Source organism: Cryptomeria japonica, chromosome 6 (assembly GCF_030272615.1).
Source record: "Cryptomeria japonica chromosome 6, Sugi_1.0, whole genome shotgun sequence".
Lineage (NCBI taxonomy): Eukaryota > Viridiplantae > Streptophyta > Pinopsida > Cupressales > Cupressaceae > Cryptomeria > Cryptomeria japonica.
Window position 1 is genome coordinate 259,584,263 of NC_081410.1, and position 22,090 is coordinate 259,606,352.

General features: G+C 37.0%; 1 protein-coding gene across 4 annotated transcripts in view; it reads right to left on the minus strand.

Moving 5' to 3' along the window:
• Positions 1-1,099: 1,099 nt before the first annotated feature.
• LOC131037463 (uncharacterized) overlaps positions 1,100-22,090 on the minus strand; it is a 134,548-nt gene continuing 113,557 nt past the window's right edge. For all 4 annotated transcript variants that reach the window (XM_057969630.2, XM_057969603.2, XM_057969617.2 and 1 more), the window contains 3 exons: positions 5,882-5,964; positions 2,016-2,131; positions 1,100-1,659 (listed from right to left, as the gene is read on the minus strand). In XM_057969630.2, the coding sequence (XP_057825613.1) occupies positions 1,553-1,659; positions 2,016-2,131; positions 5,882-5,964 (306 nt within the window). In that variant the 3' untranslated portion in view covers positions 1,100-1,552. The remainder of the gene's footprint in view (positions 1,660-2,015; positions 2,132-5,881; positions 5,965-22,090) is intronic.

Sequence of the window (22,090 nt, forward strand, 5' to 3'; positions counted from 1 at the left end):
GCGGCTTATCATGGGATGGTGCTAGCAAAGGAAGCCAATTGTACCAGAGTTTGGTGTGAAGGTGACTCTTTGAATATCATAAACTGTTTGAATAAGGTGTTCCCACTTTCTTGGTCGATAAACAATGCTATAAAAGCAGCGAAGAAAATAAGTGAAACCTTTGATATGTGTGTTTTCACATGTGTACAAGGAAGCTAACTCGTGTGTTGACTGGGCAACCAACCTGGCCTGTCGAACTGAGGAAATCATTACTATTAATAGGGAGAGTAAACTTGTGTGTGAGGTGAAATCCTTGCTCGATCTGGACCGTATCCAAATGAAGCAACGTGGCATCATCAATCATAATTCCTAATGCTTTGCCCACTTTTTTCGATGAAGGCTTATAGCGGCAGTGATAAGCATTTATTTAATAGTCTTATCATACTAACAGGGCACGGATTTTGGGTTGTTTTTCAGAGCAATAGTAGAAACCAGAGAAGAAAAATCAGAGCAAAGATTAGGAATTCCAATTATTGTGAAGAAAAAATGGGAGGGAACAAAAAAAGGTTTGAACCAACCTCATTTTCAGATTGAAAGAAGAACAAAGAGGTTTGGGAGATTCTACAGGAGGGGGGCTTAAGTGTGTTCATGGAGAGGCTCTGTGGTAAAGACCCAACAGTCACCAAGCACTTTATAAAGAATTGGAAGAATGGCAAAGTTCAAAAATGTGTCATATTTGAACAAAGTTACAACTTACAACTCTTTCTTATATATCCAGGTTCAAAAATGTCATTAACCACACTGAGATGTGTCATATTTGCACAATCGCAATTCTCCTGAGCGTGATGAAATGAAGTTTATGGTTGTCATAATGAACATAACAAAATTCAAGAATCAATTCATACTATAACCTTATCACAAAAGGTACGTAATCTAGCCAATAAAACAATTAGACTATTAAGAGTTCCCCGCATACTAAGAAAATGATCATATTATTAAAAACAATATCAATGAATCTTCAATACCAGTCACCCTACAATGTTCATCCTCCAAGATGTCATCTTTCAGATCTCAAGTAAATGAAAAAGGTTAATTTCACAAAAAAAATATTAGCTATAAATATCAAAAGCTTCAAAAACATACATTGCATCTCCCACTAGAATTTGCATGTAAAAAAATTGATGTGAAGGTTGTTACTTGGGCCATACAAAAAGCAAGTTATCAAACTTCGAGTTCTAACTTCCTTCTGTCACCTCTTTTTTGCATCTTGAATCTAAGTACAAAAAATATGACCCACAAACTGGGGTTTTAATAGAATAGAATTGGACATTCGGTGTATCATACTTGAAAGCAAAATTGAAATTTATTTTCAAGTTCCAAAACCTGATATTACTGAGTTTGTTTTGGAGCCAATGGAAAAGAATCTTAGAGGAGCAACAAAACGAATTATACCATTTGAATAACTACAGTGGTAAAGGATTATTTAGGTAGAACAAAATGTAATGTAACAAGTTTAATCTCGTTTAAACTGGAAAGCTCCACCTTTGACTCAGATACAAAACCTTGATGCTTCTCACCGATGAAGTTTGTTTTCTTTCTGCTCAGGGATTTCTTCAATTATATCACCTTCATCTGTTCTGGTTCCTAACTTTACAATATCCTCAACAAGAATTTTGCCATCTGATAGAGTTAAAAAATTTAACAAATGAAACATATACATAGTCAGGATTCAATTAAAAATAATATTTTTTTATGCTTATCAATTACATCATAACATCACAAATACTGATCAATATGAAAATAGATAAAATATATGTAAATATAAGAGGTATATGCTAATTTGCATGAAACTCTTGAAAACAGTAAGGACGTGACTACAAGGGAATACTGAAAGAAATGGATATAGGAGCTTTTTCCATATACTACACGACATTCACCAATATGAAACGTTGATACTGATTTTATCTCTTTTAGACTAACTGTCTGTTTGTAAAGAATCTAACCATTGTTCATAATTTCAAGTTTTAAAAGAATACCTCTGTCCTTTGCCAGATTGCTGATCAAATCCTGAACCGGCTCCTGGCCTAAAGTATCCTTGAGATACAAAGCAGCTGAAGCTAATTCTTCTGCAGTTACCTTTCCATCATAATCTCTGGCAACATATACTAGTCAGCTTTCCATTACACATCAATATGCACATGTAGCCTTATACTGCATGATAATCTAAAGCGTAAAGAAACATGCAACGTAGAGATAATAAATTTGTCCATCAAGGAAATCGCTTCCAAGGAATTCAAATAAAAAATTCACCTAGAACTCAAAGGAGTACAAAGAAGAATAAGCAAAGATACAATGCCAAACAGACATTGTATCAGTTTCATAACTACATAAAACTCTAATACTTGAAAACTATACTTAAAAACTATCTTGAAAGAGTCATGAATGTAAAGAGAAATCATATATTTTGTATATATTCAAACGATGGCTAGAACATTCTCAAATCATATATTTTGTATATATTCAAACGATGGCTAGAACATTCTCAAAGCAAAACAATATGAAAACAAAGCTAGAACCAACAGATTCAAAGAAAAATAATGCTAGAATCAACTGCTTTACCCTTACCCTCCTCTAACATGGCCATCTTTTTATATTTCCTAACAAACCACATTTTGAATATCAAATATCTAGAAAATTTATAGAAACAACAAATAAATAATGCTTCAGAAGATATGTTCATGCATGAGCTACCCCACTTCTTATGCTCAAGGACCTTCATTATTTCAGTGCATTTAAAAGAGATGTTGTGTCAGGAGATCTGCATTTCTTGGTTCTGAGTAATTGAGGACTAATAGTGAAGGTGTGTGCACTTCATAGAGAAGGCATAGGTTCAAACCTAAAGGGGGTTAAAGTATGTACACGTTGAAAAATATAAAAGAAAGATGTAAAAGTCCTCTTGTGGGCTACCACAAGAGTGTCTCATACATTAATTAGGCGTCTCACTCGGTGGTAATCTAAGAACCTAACTTCACCTTGTGTTGTCCACTCTGGTCATAATGCTTGATACCCATTAAGATCTCCAGACTATGAAAAATAATCTCAATGGATAACACATCATGTATGCCATCCATTGATCCTGCATAATCTCATATCCTGCTAAAACCAAATTCATATTTGGGCATTGCTCATGATGAAAGAATAGAGAATTGAATGGGCATCAAATCCTCTATTTTTTTGCGGGCTGGTCATTTACACTTAACTGCAATTGCTCCAACTTCATTCTCATGCAGGAAAACTGAACTATGTCAAGGAAGTAAAATGCTAGTATGTTTCAAAATGTTCTACTTATTTACCAAAAAATCTGTCAATCATGTAATCCAACTATTACAAACCTCTTCATGGTTTCACATGATGATCTTTCATAACAAATATTACCATTGTCCTACATCAAACATTTGATTGTATACATTGTGGCAGCTAGATGTCAACACAATCGAGAGTCTTTGAAAATGTCACAAAGAACAATCACAAATTATCACTGCTTCAATAACTCACCACTAGTTTCTTCCATGATCTGTCAAATTCAACATGCTTTGATTATGATACTTGATAGAATATCTTTTTTCCTGTTTTAAACTAGCAATCATGTTATATATTTGTTTCATTTTAGCATCTAACTGATTTTACCACATTATGGCATATCCATATGGCCTACTTGTGAAGACCTCTGCTGTGCCTTGTTGTCCATGATTATATTATCTATTTAACAGTTCTCCTAAATTAATTATTGTGTTGGCGGATTATATTTTATTCAACACGGAATCTAGATGGCTTTGGCACAGACAGGCATTTAGGCTCCATCTACTGCCTTCTGTAAAGATCTTATACAAAATTTACGGTCTTCTTTTGAAGAAAGATTGGTCATTTTTTGTCTGTGTATTAACAATCAGCACGTTTTATTTCCTACAGCTGAGATTTTTTCATAAGCAAACAGGCATTTTTCCAATATGCTTAGTTTCCCCAGTTCCGATGAGGTTTTTTCATAACCCACGAACAGAAATTCTTCCAATATATTTAGTTTCCCCAGTTGAGATGATACCACCTCAACATCAATTCTAATACCTATAAAATGAAAAAAAAAAATAGAATTCTAATACTTGAATTTGATTTATGTAAATGACATGGTATTGATTCCTCTTCCAAAACATTACCAATCTATGAATCTGTCTTATGCTAACTAGGCTTGTTCATCCAAGCCTACTTAGTCTGGGTAATTCTCCTATGCTCATTATCATATTTAAGTGGTTCTTTAATTATGATAGATGAGGACTCTGGTACTTCAATTTCTTCTATTTTTGATGCCAAGGTCTCCATCAGCTCCAACTTATTAAGCAACATGTACCAGTTTCTCATGGTTGTTTGTAATGAATGCAATAGATGACAGTCTTTTCCAATGTTCCACCGAGTTTCCTGACGTGGAGACGGGGGCACAGGGAATGCATCTCAGGTGCAGGGGTACTTGGGCCCTAAGTTTGTGGGGGGGGAGAGGGGAGCGGTGCTGAAACACATAATACATATAGTACTTAAAAAATTAGTTTTAAAAAGATAAAGATGTATAACCGTATAAGCCTAAGGGATAGGTAAATTTCAAACACATTGCAATGATTGCATTGAACTAGTAGATTTTAAATTTTAATAGCGAAAATCAAAATAATAAAATATAGACATTGGAATGAGAAATTTCAAAATTTCTGATTTCATAATCATGATTCATAATTTCAATCAAGTTATCAACAATATTCAAACTTCAAAAACAAAATACTAAATAGTAAATACTAGAATCTAGATAGTAGTTTGTAATACTAATGAGTAATCACTTATGATTCATGAGTCAATGGCTAATAATCTATACTCTAGAGTCTAATCATCCCCAAGCTCCTCGCTAATCTCCTCATCACTTGAACTGCTTGACCCCACATGCTCAAGCTCATCAATATCAATACCAACCAGCCTTGTTTGTGTAGCACCATCATCAATCTATGTTGGCTTGAGTTAGGGTAAGGGTTAGGCCTTTGAAGTGACCTTTTTTCTTTGAAAGAAAGGAACTAACAAACACTACTTTTTGTCGTGGAAATTGTAATCGCGTCCCCTAGGGTGTCAAGAGACATCCCGGAGTCCCCTTTGGCATTTCTAATGCAAGAAACTTCTGAGAAACATCCCCCTGGTGAGGAAACGTCTTGGAGACGGTGAAGGAAACTTGGTGGTGGTGAAGGGATGGTAGAGGGACATTCCCTAGGAGTCCCCATGTGTCAGGGACGTCCTCGTCTCAATAACTGCTTTTTCAGGGGGGGATGCATCCCCGTGGAACAAGGGTCTTTTCTGATATGTGGTTTGACCCACTTCAGGCTTGCCCCATCTAGCTAATTTTAATTATTGTTATTAGATTGTAGCTTTTTGTTTCTTCTGGATAATGGAGCCCAATCAGCTCACCTCATTATTGTAACTGGCTATTCTTTCAAGTCCCATAGACACATTTTGGTCAACTATGGACATTAATACTATTTTGTTATTTGGTGAAATCACAATTTAAAAATGTAAGAACTTTACAATTTAGTTTAGAAAATATCAAAATCTCACAACACAAATACCAGAAAGGCTAAGGCTTATACAAAGACTTATATGATGTTATGAACTACATATTAGCCCAATAGGCAGATATCAAAAGACAACTGCGTAAAATCAATCAGATGTTGATAATTCTTTCTTAGACTTCATAATAGTTAAACTAAGAATAACCTAAAGAAAAATTAAAACAATAAATTTGAAAAATAACAAACAAGATTTCAAGATTCAGAATCCTACAATGCATGTTTGATCATATAATGATTCCAAATATATTAACCTGTCTAATATTCGCCACCGGTCACCAATTTTTGCATCAACATCATCAAGTTCTTTTTCTAGGTTCTGAAGCATAGCATCAACCTGCAATCAAGAATGTGCCATCAGACTCAGTTGTATTATTATGTAACTCAAATACAATAGACAGATTACTTAATAAAAAATATTCTTCTGCAATCATGATTAACACATCATCCTCCCAACTGTGCAATATAGAAAGATTTGACATTGACAAAATAATAAAGTTCAATAAAATTAGTATTACATATATAAGAGGTCAAGATTTCTGACCCTCTTTTCTTCCAGCAAACTGTTTGAAATGTTTGATTTGCTGGTGAAACTAACTGAATTTACACTTAATTAAAAATGAGAACATCTAGCATTCCCTATTACTTATGAGCTTCAATAGCCATCACCAAGACATGGAGACTTGAAGGGGACATGCCCCTGCCATCCAAACCCTGGCAGTCAAGACCCGAGAACATTTCTGAGACGTCTACATAGTTTGGGGACGGCTTGGGGACTCTAGGACATCCCCAAGATGTCCAAGGGTCTCTAAGGAATCCCCCAACCATCCCCAAGACTTCCAGACATTCCCCATGGCAAGAAAAAGAATAAGTGAAGAATTTTAAAAAATTAAAAATTGTTTTCGACCTACGGCCACAAACTTTGACCCTAATGGTCTATGGGCTCCACCCAAGCCCTGAGCAGTCACAAAAATACTTATAAATAGGTACCTAACTTCTAAACCTCATTTCAGATCACTCCAAGCTTCAGAATTAGTAAGAACCCCACGAGGGGTGCTACCCCTCAACTCTAAACCTCCACCCATCATTGTTAATGTCCATTGCAATCATTGCAATGTTTTTAATGTTTAGTAGTTTAAAGTTTACTTAGTATGCCAAAGTTTCAATTGTAATTCTTATACTTATTCATTATACATCTTTTTATAACTAATTTTTCAAGTACTAGGTTATTCCTTATACTTCTTCCTTATATCATTATAAAGCCCTTTCAAGATCAGATTAATTCTTATACTTATTCATTATACATCTTTTTATAACTAATTTTTCAAGTACTAGGTTATTCCTTATACTTCTTCCTTATATCATTATAAAACCCTTTCAAGATCAGATTAAAGGCTGAATCTGAGGGAAAATCAGTCATAACAGCAGCAAACCAGATAAATCAGCATTATATCTCCTTCGATTTCTTTTTCTTTTTCTCTCAAATAGCTGCAAATTCAAATCAAAATCATTCTAAGAAGTCAGAGACAGTCATGACAGCAATGCGGCACACTAAAAAGGAGACATTTTAACAAAGAATGCTCAAGTTCAATTCACAAAGGAAATTGTCAAAGAATATCAGAATTTTCAGATTTCTGCCATGTTAAAAACAAAGGAAAACTTCATCATTCAAAGCCAAACACCCAGAAGTCTATTTTTGGTTCCCACTATTTCTAGCTTTTTAAAACAATAGCATATTTTGAGTTTGCAATTGTTTGCCAACCCATTATATTTTTAGCTTCCCACCTTCTTAGCATTCTATATTATTAGCTTGGATTTGGCTACTGTTAGACTGTCTATTTCACCATGCAAGAAATGTTGAGCTTTTAAAGAATAAATTTTAATCATCAGTTTAACTGGCGGCCGTGTGTATTAAATTTATTATTTTTCATAGATTTATTTTGTAACAAAAATTGCACATCATGCAAGGAGAGTTAGCCAGATTACAAGTGCAGTTAGTTTATTTCATTCATTTTTATGCAGTTGATATATAAATAGAATAAATAAGTGTTATTTTGCAGTTGATGAAAGGAATTATATTTCTCATGCCAAAACAGTTGTTTATCAAGTATTCAAGATTGTTATTCTAGAATTGGTTGTTCATTCAATAGTATTACTATTTAGTACACTATTTTGCTTCTAAACTACTATTGAAATGTTCAAACTTATGTGTGTTATTGTGTTTTTATAAGTGAAGTTTAACAATAATTGAAGTATTGCAGTAGGTGTTAGTTCAACCCATAGTTTGCAGACTTGGACTCGAAGAGCACTCAGAAGGACCAAATATTTTGACTTGGCAAATACTCGGCAAGAACTTGGCAAAAACTCAGCAATTTAGAAAGTACTAACAATTAAAATTTCTTAAAAAAACATTGTTTTTTGCAAAATTCAATTACAAAGTGTATTTAATTATAAATTGACATCGCAAAAGAGAAAATGCATGGTTTTATAGCAAAACAAATGTGTAAAAAATGTGTTTTAACCAGCATTTTACCTGCACAAGCATTTTTACCCATGTTTTTCATGTATCTATAAAAACTCGCAAGTTAAACTTGTAAAAATTCACAAAGCTAAAAAAAGAGAGTACTCGGCAACTTGGAGAGTATTCAAAGAATTTGCAAACTATGGTTCAACCTCTTGTAACTTTCAATGCAACTCCCATGTTTAACTTATAATGTTTAGTATATATGTTTAATGATTAATCTATCCAATCCTTGATATATACTTGTATTATTCAGCCTCTACTTTTTGCAGACAACATAAATGTGCAGTTGTAGGGTTTTTCTCAATCAAAAAACATAAAAAATAAAAAAACCTTTTCCTAGTATTGAATGCATCTTAGCCTTTTCCCCCTAGGTGAGTTCAAAAAGAAATACATTTACTTTCATTCTGCATGAGCAATTTTATCCTTTTCCCCTAAGTGAATCTAAATAGAAATGCATTTACTTTTATTTGCATGATCTTAAAACACCCCAAAAAATATTGTAAAGATTGTAAATAGCAAATATAAATTAAGAAAGATGGATTAATTTTTATCTACAATAAGCTTCCTTTTGTCTACAAGGAGCATCCTTTTGTAACTCGACGAGTGATTCTACTACTCATTGTCTATTTTGTGTCACGCTGAAAGCTGCGAATTGAGGTCTATAGCGCTGCAGGGTGGGGGAGGGGCCGAACTTTATTGCCGTTGGGACTGACTATAATTAGCCTTGATAGAAAGTGATGCAACTAATATTCATTTTCTAATTGGTGAGCAGTGGCATGCAAAGAATATTCAGAGAAGAGGTAAATGATTTCTAGACCACCTTTCAAGGGCCAAGAACATTAAGTAGGGTCAACCGAAACAGATAGAGGCATGTTCAACACTCTTACTGTTCAGATGGAGCAATGATGGTGAAGTCAGTACATCAAGTGAAGGTGAGCATATCTTTAGTAGTGTGGTTCCCAATATATATCACGTTACAGAAGAGCATTTATTGAGAAACATCAAAATTGAACCAGTTGAATTTGGATGCACTTCACTAAAAAATAAGCAATTGAATGACCTCTTGTAAGAAAAATTATTCCCATGGTAAACTTGAGTTTTATTTCTGCTTGTGGTCAGCTCAATTTTCTTTGGTGTCCGTGTGAATGCCCTCCATGACTTTTACAGAGAAGAAAGGATAGCTTGAGGAATCGTGTGCTGTAGTATTTTTTTGGTTCATCGTGTGACTTGGAAGCATTTAACTTTTGAAATCTATTTAAAGAACATAGTTGTAGAGAAGGTGATGTTTTGAATCCTCCACGATTGTGGAAGCCCTAGAGCAGAGACTTGGCTTGATCCCCACATTGATTCTGCCATGAAAAATCTTCCTCTATGCCTCAGATGGTAAGAGCTTCAGGAGCAGGGAAAGAACTGCATAAGAGAAACATAAAGGCAAGAAAATATGACAGCAGTCTTATACTTCCATCCTTCTGTGGCTAGGAAACAGAGGTCTGACATGCCCTAGGGTGCAGACACAGACCTTGATATCTCAAGATTATATGTGAAAAAAATCCAAATCCCCAAGCTCAAATTTGGGTCCACAATATATTAATGTGGCAAAAGACACAGAAAGCCAACAGGGTGTTGATCTGCAGAGATGTTAATAAACTGATCCTGGAACCTAAAATCACATTTGAAGGTGAAATGACTTTGATTTGATGGAAAACATATCCAATGCTGGGATTCTTCAAAATGAAGGAGATACATGCTCCACTAAGACCATGAAGGCTTAGAATAATCCCTTAATATTTAGAAAAAAATGTTAAAAATGAGGTGTTGAGGATACAGTTTTTTATGAGTCTATGCAAGAGAAGGTTGTCATTATTGCAGAACACCTAAATGTGACTTTCTAAATTCATGTTTTCACTCTCCACTCCCTTCTCTACCGAACCCTCTTATGAGGAGGCAATGGATCCTATTGAGAATTCCTTTGATGAGAAAAAGCAAGACAGCTAGTTACTTACTAAGAAATTATGTAAAAGGCTGAATTAGAAATATGGTATTTTATTATGAAAGCAGCACTATCATTCTACCATAAGGTAGGATTACTATTTAAATATAACACAGGCTGCTTTTCAATGTATAAAAGACTTTTGTAACGCCACTTCAGCTCCTAGTGCACAAATAACAAAGAAATAGCTATCTAGAAAAACCATTTATAGTGTACATAAACAAAAGATAAGAATATTGAGAATAGAATGTGATGTTTGATAACAGGGATACAGTATCAAGCATCTGTTATAGATTTTGTCATTGATGTCAAGGAGATTAGAACGTTTTCAAGGTGATTTCTGGATAAGTTTTTGGTTGAGCAGCTTGAGCTGCTTGGTTGCTTTCTTGAGCTATCTGATTGCTTGCTCCAGCTGCTTGCTTGCTTGGTTGAGGTGCTTGGGTGCTTGGTTGAGCTGGCTGGTTGTGTACTTCAGCTGCTTGGTTGCTTCAACTGCTTGGCTGTCTACTTCACCTGCTTGAGTGTCTACTTCACCTAGCTGTGTGTCTACTTCAGCTGGCTCCTTGTCTACTTATTGTGCCAAGTGTCAAATCATATTGCATGTCATGTTTATCTCTATCAAGTCAGTTTTTTTAAGAAAGGGCTGATTGACATTTGAAAAATGATATTCTTGAAGGCTGGACGTGAGAGCTTCTTATGTGGCGTTAATTCCTATTTTCAGCACATCGTGAGAACTTTTACCATATAGAGGTCATGGCTTCAGGCTTAGAAAATCAATTTATTTGTTCTGACATATAGACAGAACCTTGCAAATGGAAAGCCAAAGATAGAGGCATTGCTTATTAACTCCATAGCAGAATGTGTGTTTTTTATGAGTGCTTGGCTTTGTGGTTTGGTTGAGTCGAATTCTTTTATTTCTCCCTATTTTTGGTCCAGCGGCTTCCAGCTGTTCGTAACGTTTTCTGGAGGATTGTCTTTTTTGGTGTGCGTTGGAGACGTGAAGCTGAAGACATGGCTGAAGACATGAAGCATGTGTTATGCTGTGTGAATTGATGGAGAGTGCATTTTGAATATGGAGTGGTGCAAACTGTTTTGTGGTGGTCTTTATTTCTTCCGACTCCTTTTGTTTTATTTTTTGGGGGGAAGCTAATAGAAGACACGGATATATATGTGAATCACTTGCAGATGTTTTTTTTTTCTGTGGTGGATATCGATCTGTTTGAAGAAATAATTTACATTAGAGCTGGGATGTCATTGTGTTAGTGGTGGCAAATTTTGATTTGCAGTTGTGTGAAAAAGGCGTATGAAGGGAATGGACTCCTGAATAGAGCCGATTCAATCTGTTTCTAAGCTGTTTGAAGTTTATTTATTGTGACTGCTGGAAAGAGCTTCGAGGTTAATGTTAAAGAATAATTTGCATGGAAGTTCCTCTTTGTACCTATCATGAACAAGTCTGGAAATTGCAGAAGGGAGTATGAGCCGTATGTGAATGTCTGGAATGGATGAGTATATTCTGGTTAATCTATGTGACATTAAGAAGTACGTGTTTGGGGTATTTTGTGTGATTCTTCCAGTGAGAGTGCTGAGCAGTTTGGACAGGAATCCTTTTTGATGAATTTGTAAGCATTATGTGCTACCGATTTATTTAACTGATATTGACCTGTTTTCTGAGTTGATGTTTATCTGAGATTGGTGTCTCAGCAGTCAGGAGTTGATGCTCTATCAGAAGTTGGTACTTCAAGCAGGGTTGGTGCCCTCTGCGAGTTGAAGCTCACTTGTGTATCATTGGGTTGGTGCCCGTTTATGTTAATGAAAGCTATTTGATGCCGTGGTTTTTTACCAAAAGGGTTTTCCACAAGAAATCCTTGTGTTTGTGTTTTGATGGTTGTTTTTTTATGTTTCATATGGTTCCATACTTTTAAAATTTGAAAGATTTTGAAATACTGATTCACCCCCGCTCGCATCCCCACCCCCTCCCCCTCCTCCCCCCTCTCAGTATTTCCTGTGTGCTTCTCAGTATCAACATATGCAAGCACAAGAACACTACCAAGGCCAATAATTACATATAGAACAAGCCTTTAAAATATCTTTAAGCTAAGTACCATTGACAACATAAAAAGAGAAATCATCCAAGACACAACAAGAAGAAAAAGAAAAGAGAAATGCTACCTCTATGTCAAATCATGAATTATTATTAAACCAATCCAAACTCTGTGTTATCTATGGTCACTGATTTAAGCATAAGTGCATCAGGGTTGACTTCATAGCACCAAAAGATTATCTGAATCCCAAACTTCTTGTGAGTCACTTGACTAAATTTGTCAATTTCAATTTCGGACTTTGGACCATCAATGAAGATGGAATTTGCAGCTGCTACAAACTCAAAATTTGCAAATCCTGCAAAGTTAGACATCATAGCTATTGTGAAGTACACTATGCACAAGGCATATGCACCTCGCTTTGCTGCCCCAGTGCATCAGAATCCACACCTCATCTCAGACTTCATGCAAATGAAGCTGTAAATTATAATTCACGCCTCATCTTTTTGTACAAATTGTGAAGCACACTTTGAATCAAACCAATAACCAAACAAGTCCCACCCACACTACATGAGAAACCACAAAGGGATCCACATCAACATCCAATGATACTGCATCTTACTCTTTCAGCAAATACCAAGAAAGGGCATGACATGTTGGGTCACAAACAGTTTTTGTAACTATCTGTCCTTGTAGCAATATTCTGATATAACTTATTTGCATATATTTGCAGTAACAACAGACGAGTATAGTCATAAAGACTCGACACAATTCAATTCTGTAATACATTTCTAACAACAATAGAATCATTCTTAGGATTGGACCCACAGAAATAGCACAGTTTAGATTTTGTACAGGAATCTAATATCTCCTAGTCAAAAAAAAAGAGCATGTATTTTAATAATCTAATTCATTAGATGTGTAACGGTTATGTCTCTCCCTTGAATAGTTTATATATTTCCATTCATGCAACCCCTAGGTTTGGTACGAATCATTGGTTTATGACAAACCATTCACGATATCAAAGGAAGTCATCTAACAAGAATGCATTTCAATCTATTCTACAGAGTTCCACACAAAGCAGAGATATCTGGCGATGCACACTTTATCAATAGTCCAAAGGCTCCTCAAAAAAGTTATAAATGTGCAAAAAAAGATTTTCTCTCGATTTCTTGAGCTAATGCTTCAACAGTTCAACTAGATCCAACAACAAAAACAGCATTTCCAAGAACTACCAATACTTATTTTCAATACAAGTCCATTCAAGGTGCAAGTAAATTTCATCATTCCAACGTTTCCAGGTAAAATAACACAGAGAAAAGGATGCGCACCTTCAACAAAGGGAGGTTTAATACACCATCAATAGATTCGCATAAGAAAAAATCATCGCTTTTGCAACACAACAGATATATGCTCTATTTCTCTATTTGCAGTACTCAATCAATGCAAAGAAACAAAGTGCATTCAAGCCTACTAATCAATGGCCTGAATTTGTTGCCAGGGTTCATGCTCAACATTACCCACTTAAACACTACCATGTTGTGCATAAGAAATTTCAATTTTTGCATGAGAAAGATGACAAAGCAGCCCCATATTATAGAAATGGGTTTCATGAACTCTACACACATCTGAATCTCCACGAGATAGAGTTGCCCAAAATCTTCCAGCAAACAAGGAGGCTTCATCAATACATTCAGGCAGCGATGATGTTCCTAAACTATGAATCATTCGAGAAATTCTCCTTCCAATCTACCAAGATCAGAAAGCAAACCAAAAAGAAGCAGAAAAATTTAGTTTCATTCTCCTGCCCTCTTCCCAAGCAAATTTTTTAAAAGAATCAACAAATCACACAGCACAGCACCAAAAACTCCTATCCCAGATCAAGAAAAGAAAGAGTGGGGCTATCACAAGGTTAACATCCATGACAACTAAGAATTGTCAACATCTGAATTTGTCTTTTTTCATGACAACACAGAATAGAATAGCATTCAAGGTAAAACCCCTCACCAAATTATAAGACGAAGCTTTCTAAGAACTAAACTAACCCTAGACACTAAGTTATAAACAAAATAAATAATTATCAACACTATATACAACATTTCATAGGGGTTTTGCACTAATGAAATAACAAAATTATTTCTTGCCGCTCTTTTTGCCCTAGGTATGAGCATGAGACTGATAACAAATCTTGTCTCACAAATGAGATTTCAGATGAAACAACTAGTAAATGCAATAGCAACATCCTATTGGCCAAGAGAAAAAACCAACAAGCTGATGCACAACAAGATTTTGATCAAATAATTAATCTAATATATAGACAACACATGATCCCAAGAATTGAAGGGCTATGTTGCATACAAAGCTACAACCTAGGTAAACAAATAGCCTAAATACAAAGTCTGTCATTATTATCCACTTTTAATCCAATGAAAGAAATAGCAATCACGGTAATTGCATGCACGATAAAACCATATTGAACAATAACTTAGATAGTATAACTGTAGTATCCACTATTGTCATTAAATTTTGTGCTCCGGACACTTGTTAATAAGGGTACCAAAAACCCAGTTCTTGTGATTTAGGATAATAATTAAAATTCATCAAAATGTCCGTTTGTCTTTAAATCCATTGAAACAAAAGAAATAAGGCACTTTCAAGCAGAAAAACTATCCTAAACAAACTAAAAAATTAGGACCTCTAATAAAAGCAACTATTAAGTATTGCAGTCATAGTTTAACTAGTTGTCAAACACTCATAAGTTTTTCTGCATGTTGATTGTGTTCAATGTTAAGTTGCCAAATATGTAGGACGAGTTGTTGAGGAGTTTTGATCTTTTACTCACATGAGTAATCAGTGAATTTGAGGGCAAAATTCATTTTGCACCAAACTAGAAACTTAATTTTAGAGAAAAAGTGTTTTGGAACAGAAAATGCACAGTTTCTGCATTTATAAGCCCTACACACCCAAGGGAAAAGATCTTGCCAACATTTGAGCATTCTTGAGCAAATTGGAGTGGGTTTATAGCAGATTCAAAGACCAAATTTTGCAGAAATTCAGATTTCCAAGTCAGTTTTGTTTTTCCCCCTTTTTCCTAAGCATGTAGAATCTTTCACCATGTTAAATTCTTTATAAAATGTAAACTTTTACAATATTTTAAGTATTATATTTGACTTATGTAGATTTATTACTAATTAATAACTAAGTTACCGGGTTCACCATCTTGGCCCCCTGGTCCTGGTCCGGCATCCTGGTCTGGTCTGCCTGTGGTCCGGACAGGGTGTTCCACAGGCGTGGTCCATGCCAGGACAGACCCGAGTGGGCCCAGGTCGAACCTAGGCGGCCGACAGCCAAAAAACGGCATTTTATTTGCAGATTTTATTTTTTTTAATTCCGCCACTTAAAAAATAAAAATAAAACCCTAAAAGTGAGTTTTAAAACATATACTTGGCTCATTTCTCCTCAATTTTTTTTGCTAGCAGGTTGAAGAAAGGGTGAACAAAGTTTGGCTTCCAAAATCAAATAGGAGTTGAAGACTGATTTTTGAATCTTCAACAAGTGTTGCAGCATCATTTCCACACATTTGCAAGCTCCCATTGGCTGAAAGAGGTAGGTTTTTGAACATTTTTTCAACTATTTTTGATTCACAAATTGTCAAACATGAAAAATTAATTGTTTTTCATTATTTTGTTTTTGTTTTGAATTTGTTCATATTATTTCTTGCCATAGGAACTAGAATGGCATCTACCTCTTCCTCCATTGGCACAAATGAACCATCAATCTCAAAACAAAGAAATGATCCAAATTCTCCCCTATGGAAGCATGTTGACATTATAAGACCGCTTCCAAGAAGGGGATTCTATTGGAGATGCCAAGGATGTGGTGTTGAACATAACAGTTCAAATTTTCGGGTGGCAGGCCATATTTGTGGAATACCAGGAAGAGGCATCAAAAAATGCCCTGGAAAAGAGGGTAAACCTGCACCAGATGAGATGGTGATGAAATATATTAGGGAGCATGAGGCACCAGAAGAGAGAGAAGCCCGCGGATCGAATCAAACCGCACCAAAAAAAACAAATGGAATGCAACCCCCATCTAATCCCAATGTTGTAGTAGAAAACCACCCCAACTTTTCCACAATTGAACCTCAAAGTGAAGCACCCTTGACACGCAAAAGAACAAAGGGACCTTTAGAAACCGCATTTTAAAATGAAAGTCGAGACATTGCCGACCAAGATGTAGCAAGGTGCATATATGCAAATGGGTTGGCTTTCAATGTTGTTCGCTCCCCATATTGGAAGCAAATGTTGAAAAGTGTTAATGAAGCTCCAAGAAGGTATAAGGGCCCAAGTTATAAGAAGGTACGTGGAACCTTATTGGAAAAAGAGGTGAAGGGTGTTAATTTTAGGATCAGACTATAGCAAATAAGATAGTGTTGGTGTCTGTTTTATCATCTACCAAACATTAGAATAGGATACCCGAAGGTATTCTATCATCTCCTGAAAAATCACTACTGATTTCAAGGTCTATATATGCGAACAAGCGACTTTAGTGAAATAGCTTCTTGGGCAGTGTATGCTGAAAATCTCAAGGGGGACTTACGTTAACAAATGTCTTTGAACTGCTGGAGACAGATTTAACAATTTTAGGCTCTTTCTTTTTTAGATTTTCTGGGATTTAGACTTTCAAAAAAAAAGGGGAAAAGAGATAGGGTTCAAGAAAGCTAATCTAATCCTACGAACTTTAGAGACGGTATCAACTGGGTGCTCTCGAGAAACCAAACTTTGCTTCGCCACACTAGGAACAACTACACGAAGTCGGTGCAATCTTCAATGGATTGTGCTTATGATTAAGATGCTGAGATGCACAGAGGATGGGCTCAGACTAACTTTGCACAGTAAAATGGAAATCATCCATTCACTAAAAGTATGAGCGGAGGTACACCATCGATTGACACTTATCAAATCCTTCATTCAAATTAACAACAATGAAAGCAAATCTAAATTAACTTTAACTAAGTGTTGAGGAAATTGAAACCATGCAAATCATTCAAACAATAGGGATTTACAAAGCCTTAAGAGAAAGCGCACATGCAATATATTATCTGGAAATGACCTTACGCAACAATACATCAAAAACCTCACACTCTCCAAATGGGAGGAGGTAGCCTTATATAGTTTTTCAAAAATAAATGAACGGTTGAGATCAAACAATGATCAAGGGCCAAGATTGAAAGCTATAAACCCTAATTAGGGTTTCCCAAAACACTATCAACATGCATGAATAAGAAAGTGACATGTGGCATAGTTGCTAATCTCATTGAGGTGAGCATCCACTTTCCTCCTTCGCAGATTCGATGTACCTGGACACAATAAGCCTAACCTCCTCCATAGTGACACTTGGCAAACTGCTAATTTGGAAGTCGATGATGTCCATCATCGGTACATGTGGCAAGAACGTTCTCCCACTCAACTGCCTGGGCGAGAAAGTTTTCATCGATGAAGAGAAAGTTTGCAATCTTCGAAAGATCGCCCTTGTCAATCATCCCTGAATCCTTGAAGAAGCTTGACTGAATCCTGGCTCTCAAGTTCTCTGCCTGCAAATGCTTCTCCCTTATACTCTCTTTCTTCCAGATCTCAAACGCTACATGAAACACATTGCTCGAGATCTCCCTGACACTCTCATCTGTCTCAAAGCACTTGGTCTCGGATTTCTTCAAAACTTCAATCAGGGTGACCAAGGCATAATACTAGGTGTTGAAGTCATACCTATCTCCGGCCTGTATGACACCTACATCCACTAGACTTCTCTTCGACAAGCCTCGAAAAACCTTTAGATGCGGAAGCATTTCATCTTGAATTTCCTCCACGTCCTCCCAATTGGTAGCTAGATCCTGGATACGGCTGACCAGTGAAGAGGCTGACTCATGTGCTGACACTAAATTTTCTACCAGTATATCAACACATGCTGAAGCGTCTAAAATCTACTTCTTGGCCTGTGTGAATGTGCCCTTCATATCCTCATAGTCATTCATCGATTCCTGCTGAAGAGGCTGTGGAGGGGTAACTGGGATCTCATGGTTAAGTGGCCTGGTAAGATGGAGAACATACTTTCTCCATTGCTTGTTTTCTTCTTCAACCTTCTTTCTCTTCTCTCTCTCCTGAGCTAAACTTGCCTTCAAGGCGTTACAAGAGTCATCGAAATATTGGATCTCTTGGTCTTGGGTGGGCTTACCCAACTCTATGGTGGTGATCTTGTCATCATCTGCGGCAACGTTGTCCCTAGTTTTTCCTTCTTTAGGCACCGCTATCTAGATTGTCCTGAATCCTGCACTGTCTCTCTGAATCAAAGAAAACTTTCTGGCGGGCTTGGATGGTTTAGCTAGAACTAGCTCATTCACCTTCTCCAGAAATGTTGCTGTGATTTCTTCAGAACGGGCCTCCTTGGGGACCTTAGCCTTTATTCTTTCCCTTAGCCAATCAGGGATAGTTGATTGCTCTACAGTATTCTGGTCAAATCCATCATCTGTCCCTCTTGGGTTTGCAGCTATACCATCCAAGAAGACTACGGGAGATGTAGGCGTTTCAATTTGCTCTTTGTCCGGACTTTGGACAACTTCTTTCATTACTTCCTCAATCGAAGGAGAAGGCACTCTTAATTCATCATTAACCATGCATATGTCCATCTCTTGCTCCTCAACTGCATTCTGATCAAGTACGATAGAAGCGACACTTAGGATGGACTGGCCTTCACTGGACTCTCGTCTTTCCCCTACAATCTTCTTTCCTATGACCTTTACGGAGCTTCCAACTAACTCCTTCCTCTTCCGAGACCCAACACTTTCAGAATTCCGGGCATTACCTACAGAGGTACAAGGATTGGAGGGCAAAGAGTCATCCACTCCCATCAATTCATAGGACAAGGCCACACCTTTGGACTTTAATTGCCTTGTCCTTTTAGATGTCCACCACCTAGAATACTCAACCACCGACCTCATGAGGTCTGCTAGATCTGATTTCTCTCCCTCTGCAATTGCCTTGTCCTTTTAGATGTCCACCACCTAGAATACTCAACCACCGACCTCATGAGGTCTGCTAGATCTGATTTCTCTCCCTCTGCCCAATCTATCAAAGCTAGTGATCCATTCTTCATCTTTTCAAAGCCCGGCTGCTGAAGCTCAAGGCTATCCTCTACTTGGTCAGCAACTCTGAATACCTTTGTTTCTCTTACTATGCTCAAAGGAATCCTCGACCAAAATCTCTTCCTGATCTTGAAACTATCAGTTGCGTTAGCCCAATAATCTTCTAGATCAGCTCTGTGTTCAAATGTCATTCCTTCGACCCTCTTTATTCTATGGAATGGATCGAAATTCTTTCCTGCCTTGTACTGATAAAAGAGATACCAGGCCAGCTCCTTCTCAGCAATCACAACAACTTGTGATGATGGACATGTTTCCAGCCAATTACCAATTGTAAGAGAGGAAGTTCCTGCCTTCTTCTGTTTATCCCTTTGAATCGCCATATACCCCTCCAATTGCCTCACAACCTCGAGTAACAAAACTCTGTTGATAGGGTAAGCTAGAAGCTTATAGGGAGACCCAGAGAACCCCTGAATTCTAAGGTAAGTGAACTTTGGATATTGGATATACCAATACCCGAATCGACTGATGAAGTCCATAAACTCTTGAGAATCTCTGGTGCAGTCCACCTTGCAACGTCCGCATGATGTGCATGAGGAAGGTATCATTCACTCTTTCAAAATGGAACTTTTCTTCCATGTGGAGCTGGGGATAGCAATCATAGACTGGAAACCGGTTCTCTTTGTTCCCTACTTCTCCTCTGCAAGTGAGACCTTTGTATCTATAGGTTCTAGCCAAGGAATAAAACAGGTACGAGCTCATGAAGAAGATCCTATTTGCTTCTAGGTTTCTCAGCTGACTATCTAGGTTGTCACTTATCATCCGAGCCCACTTGAAAGATCTCTGATGGATCCCCTTGCTGATCCTCTATAATTTTTAAAATAATAAACTATATTTTTCCTGTGATTTTGCTGATGGTCTTACAGAATAGAGAGAAGTTGCAGAATGTTTGGTTTCTTTTTGTATTTTTTGAATATATAAGCAAGTAATGAATAAAGAACAGCAAATAAGGAAGGAAGCTGAAACAAGTAAGAACATTCAATTAAATCAAAATTGATACAAATCGTACCAGGCAGATTTCTGATTTATAATATCTAGATTATTCCCTACGCACTGGGGATGTGCTTACATCCAATAATGGCGCCAACTGAAGGGTAGATGATGAACACAAACCAAGAACACCAACTATGGTTGAATGAAAGTCTTCACCACTCCAACGTAAAGTGTACCTGCTGTAATGGTGGCATCAAGCTGAAACAATCACGCCCCAGCTGGTAAATTCAACCACCCTGCTGAAACCCTCACCAAGCAATTTGAATCTCCACAAGGAATAGCGCATACACTCTGACCAATAATGCCAATGCCAAAAGAATCCACTGCCAATCAATAGCTGAGGGCTACGTCCCAGCCAGTACCAATCATGGGGTTTGCGTCCCAGATTGAAGAATTGCTCTACCAAAGCAATATCACACCAAACAAGTTTTCAATATGTAAAAGATAATGAGAAATTAGGTTTCCTTCTCCTTATATCTCTTTCCTTCCAAATCGAACCCTAAAGATATATGAAAAATGCGCTTTAATATAAAGTCATATTTCTCAATATTGGGCACCCAAGTATAGAAAAAACACCACGTTTTCAATATAAAATAACTCCAAGTGCCAAAAGGACCCTGGCAAGTGAAAATCATTTAGAAAAGTTCAAGACCTTTCCAACGAGCTATAACACATGGGCATACGAATCCAGATGAAGCCAAAAACCCCTTATTACTCTAAAATGGCTATAGACACAGCCTTATTTAAAATATTAAAATGCTAACTTGGGTAATATTTAAATATATTAAAAATATAACCCAAATAGCTATAGAAAGCTCAAAACACACCAAAAGCCTGAAACTGAACCTGTCACCTATCTGTGACTGATGTCGGAAATCATGGATCAACTGGAAGTCTCATCCCTAAAATCTAGGGATGCTCCTAGAAACTAGGAAACACACCCAAATCTTTTGAAACTGAAACCATCTGAAAGGTCATGAATAACCTCACGACTGGCAACTGTCACGACCTCCTAAAATTTAGGGATATCCCCTAAAATCTAGGAACTGCTCCAAACTGGCTCCAAACTGCCTGTAAAGCCAAAATCCAGTCACTATATGCACTGAATGAGTCCCAATCAACCTCTGCTAGCCTACGAGACTCCAATGATAGGCCAACTCCTTCGTCTCTGATGTCCACTCTAGAAAGGGGACATGACAATCCTCCCCTCTCGGAGTTGCTTGCCCACAAGCAACTGAAACACCAATCCTCCACCATCCCAAATAAGACGTAAACAAATCATTGCATGTAACTGCTACTCATCTCTGATATAAACATGATGCAATACCCCGGTCTGGAATGGCTCCTCAAAACACTGAAGCACCTGTGCTGTCAAATCAACACTGCCTGGGTCCCATAACGAAGCATAGCTCCCGCTGAATACCTCAAGTGAGCAATGGAAAACTATATCATCTCCATAGATCAAATATCCATAAATGCCAAGATCACTAGTGTGTCTATGATCACCAACATGCATAACATCCATCATAATATCCAATGAATGCCAATCCATGGAAGACCCTTTGTGATCTGACCCCATCTGACACAAGTGACACACAACTGCCACACACTGCTGCTGATGTGCCGGAAGATCTAATGCCAACTCACTAGACAATATAAAATACTGACTAAAATCATCACTGTCCAGGCTGGCATCTAAAAATATGTAACCACCAACCAGCA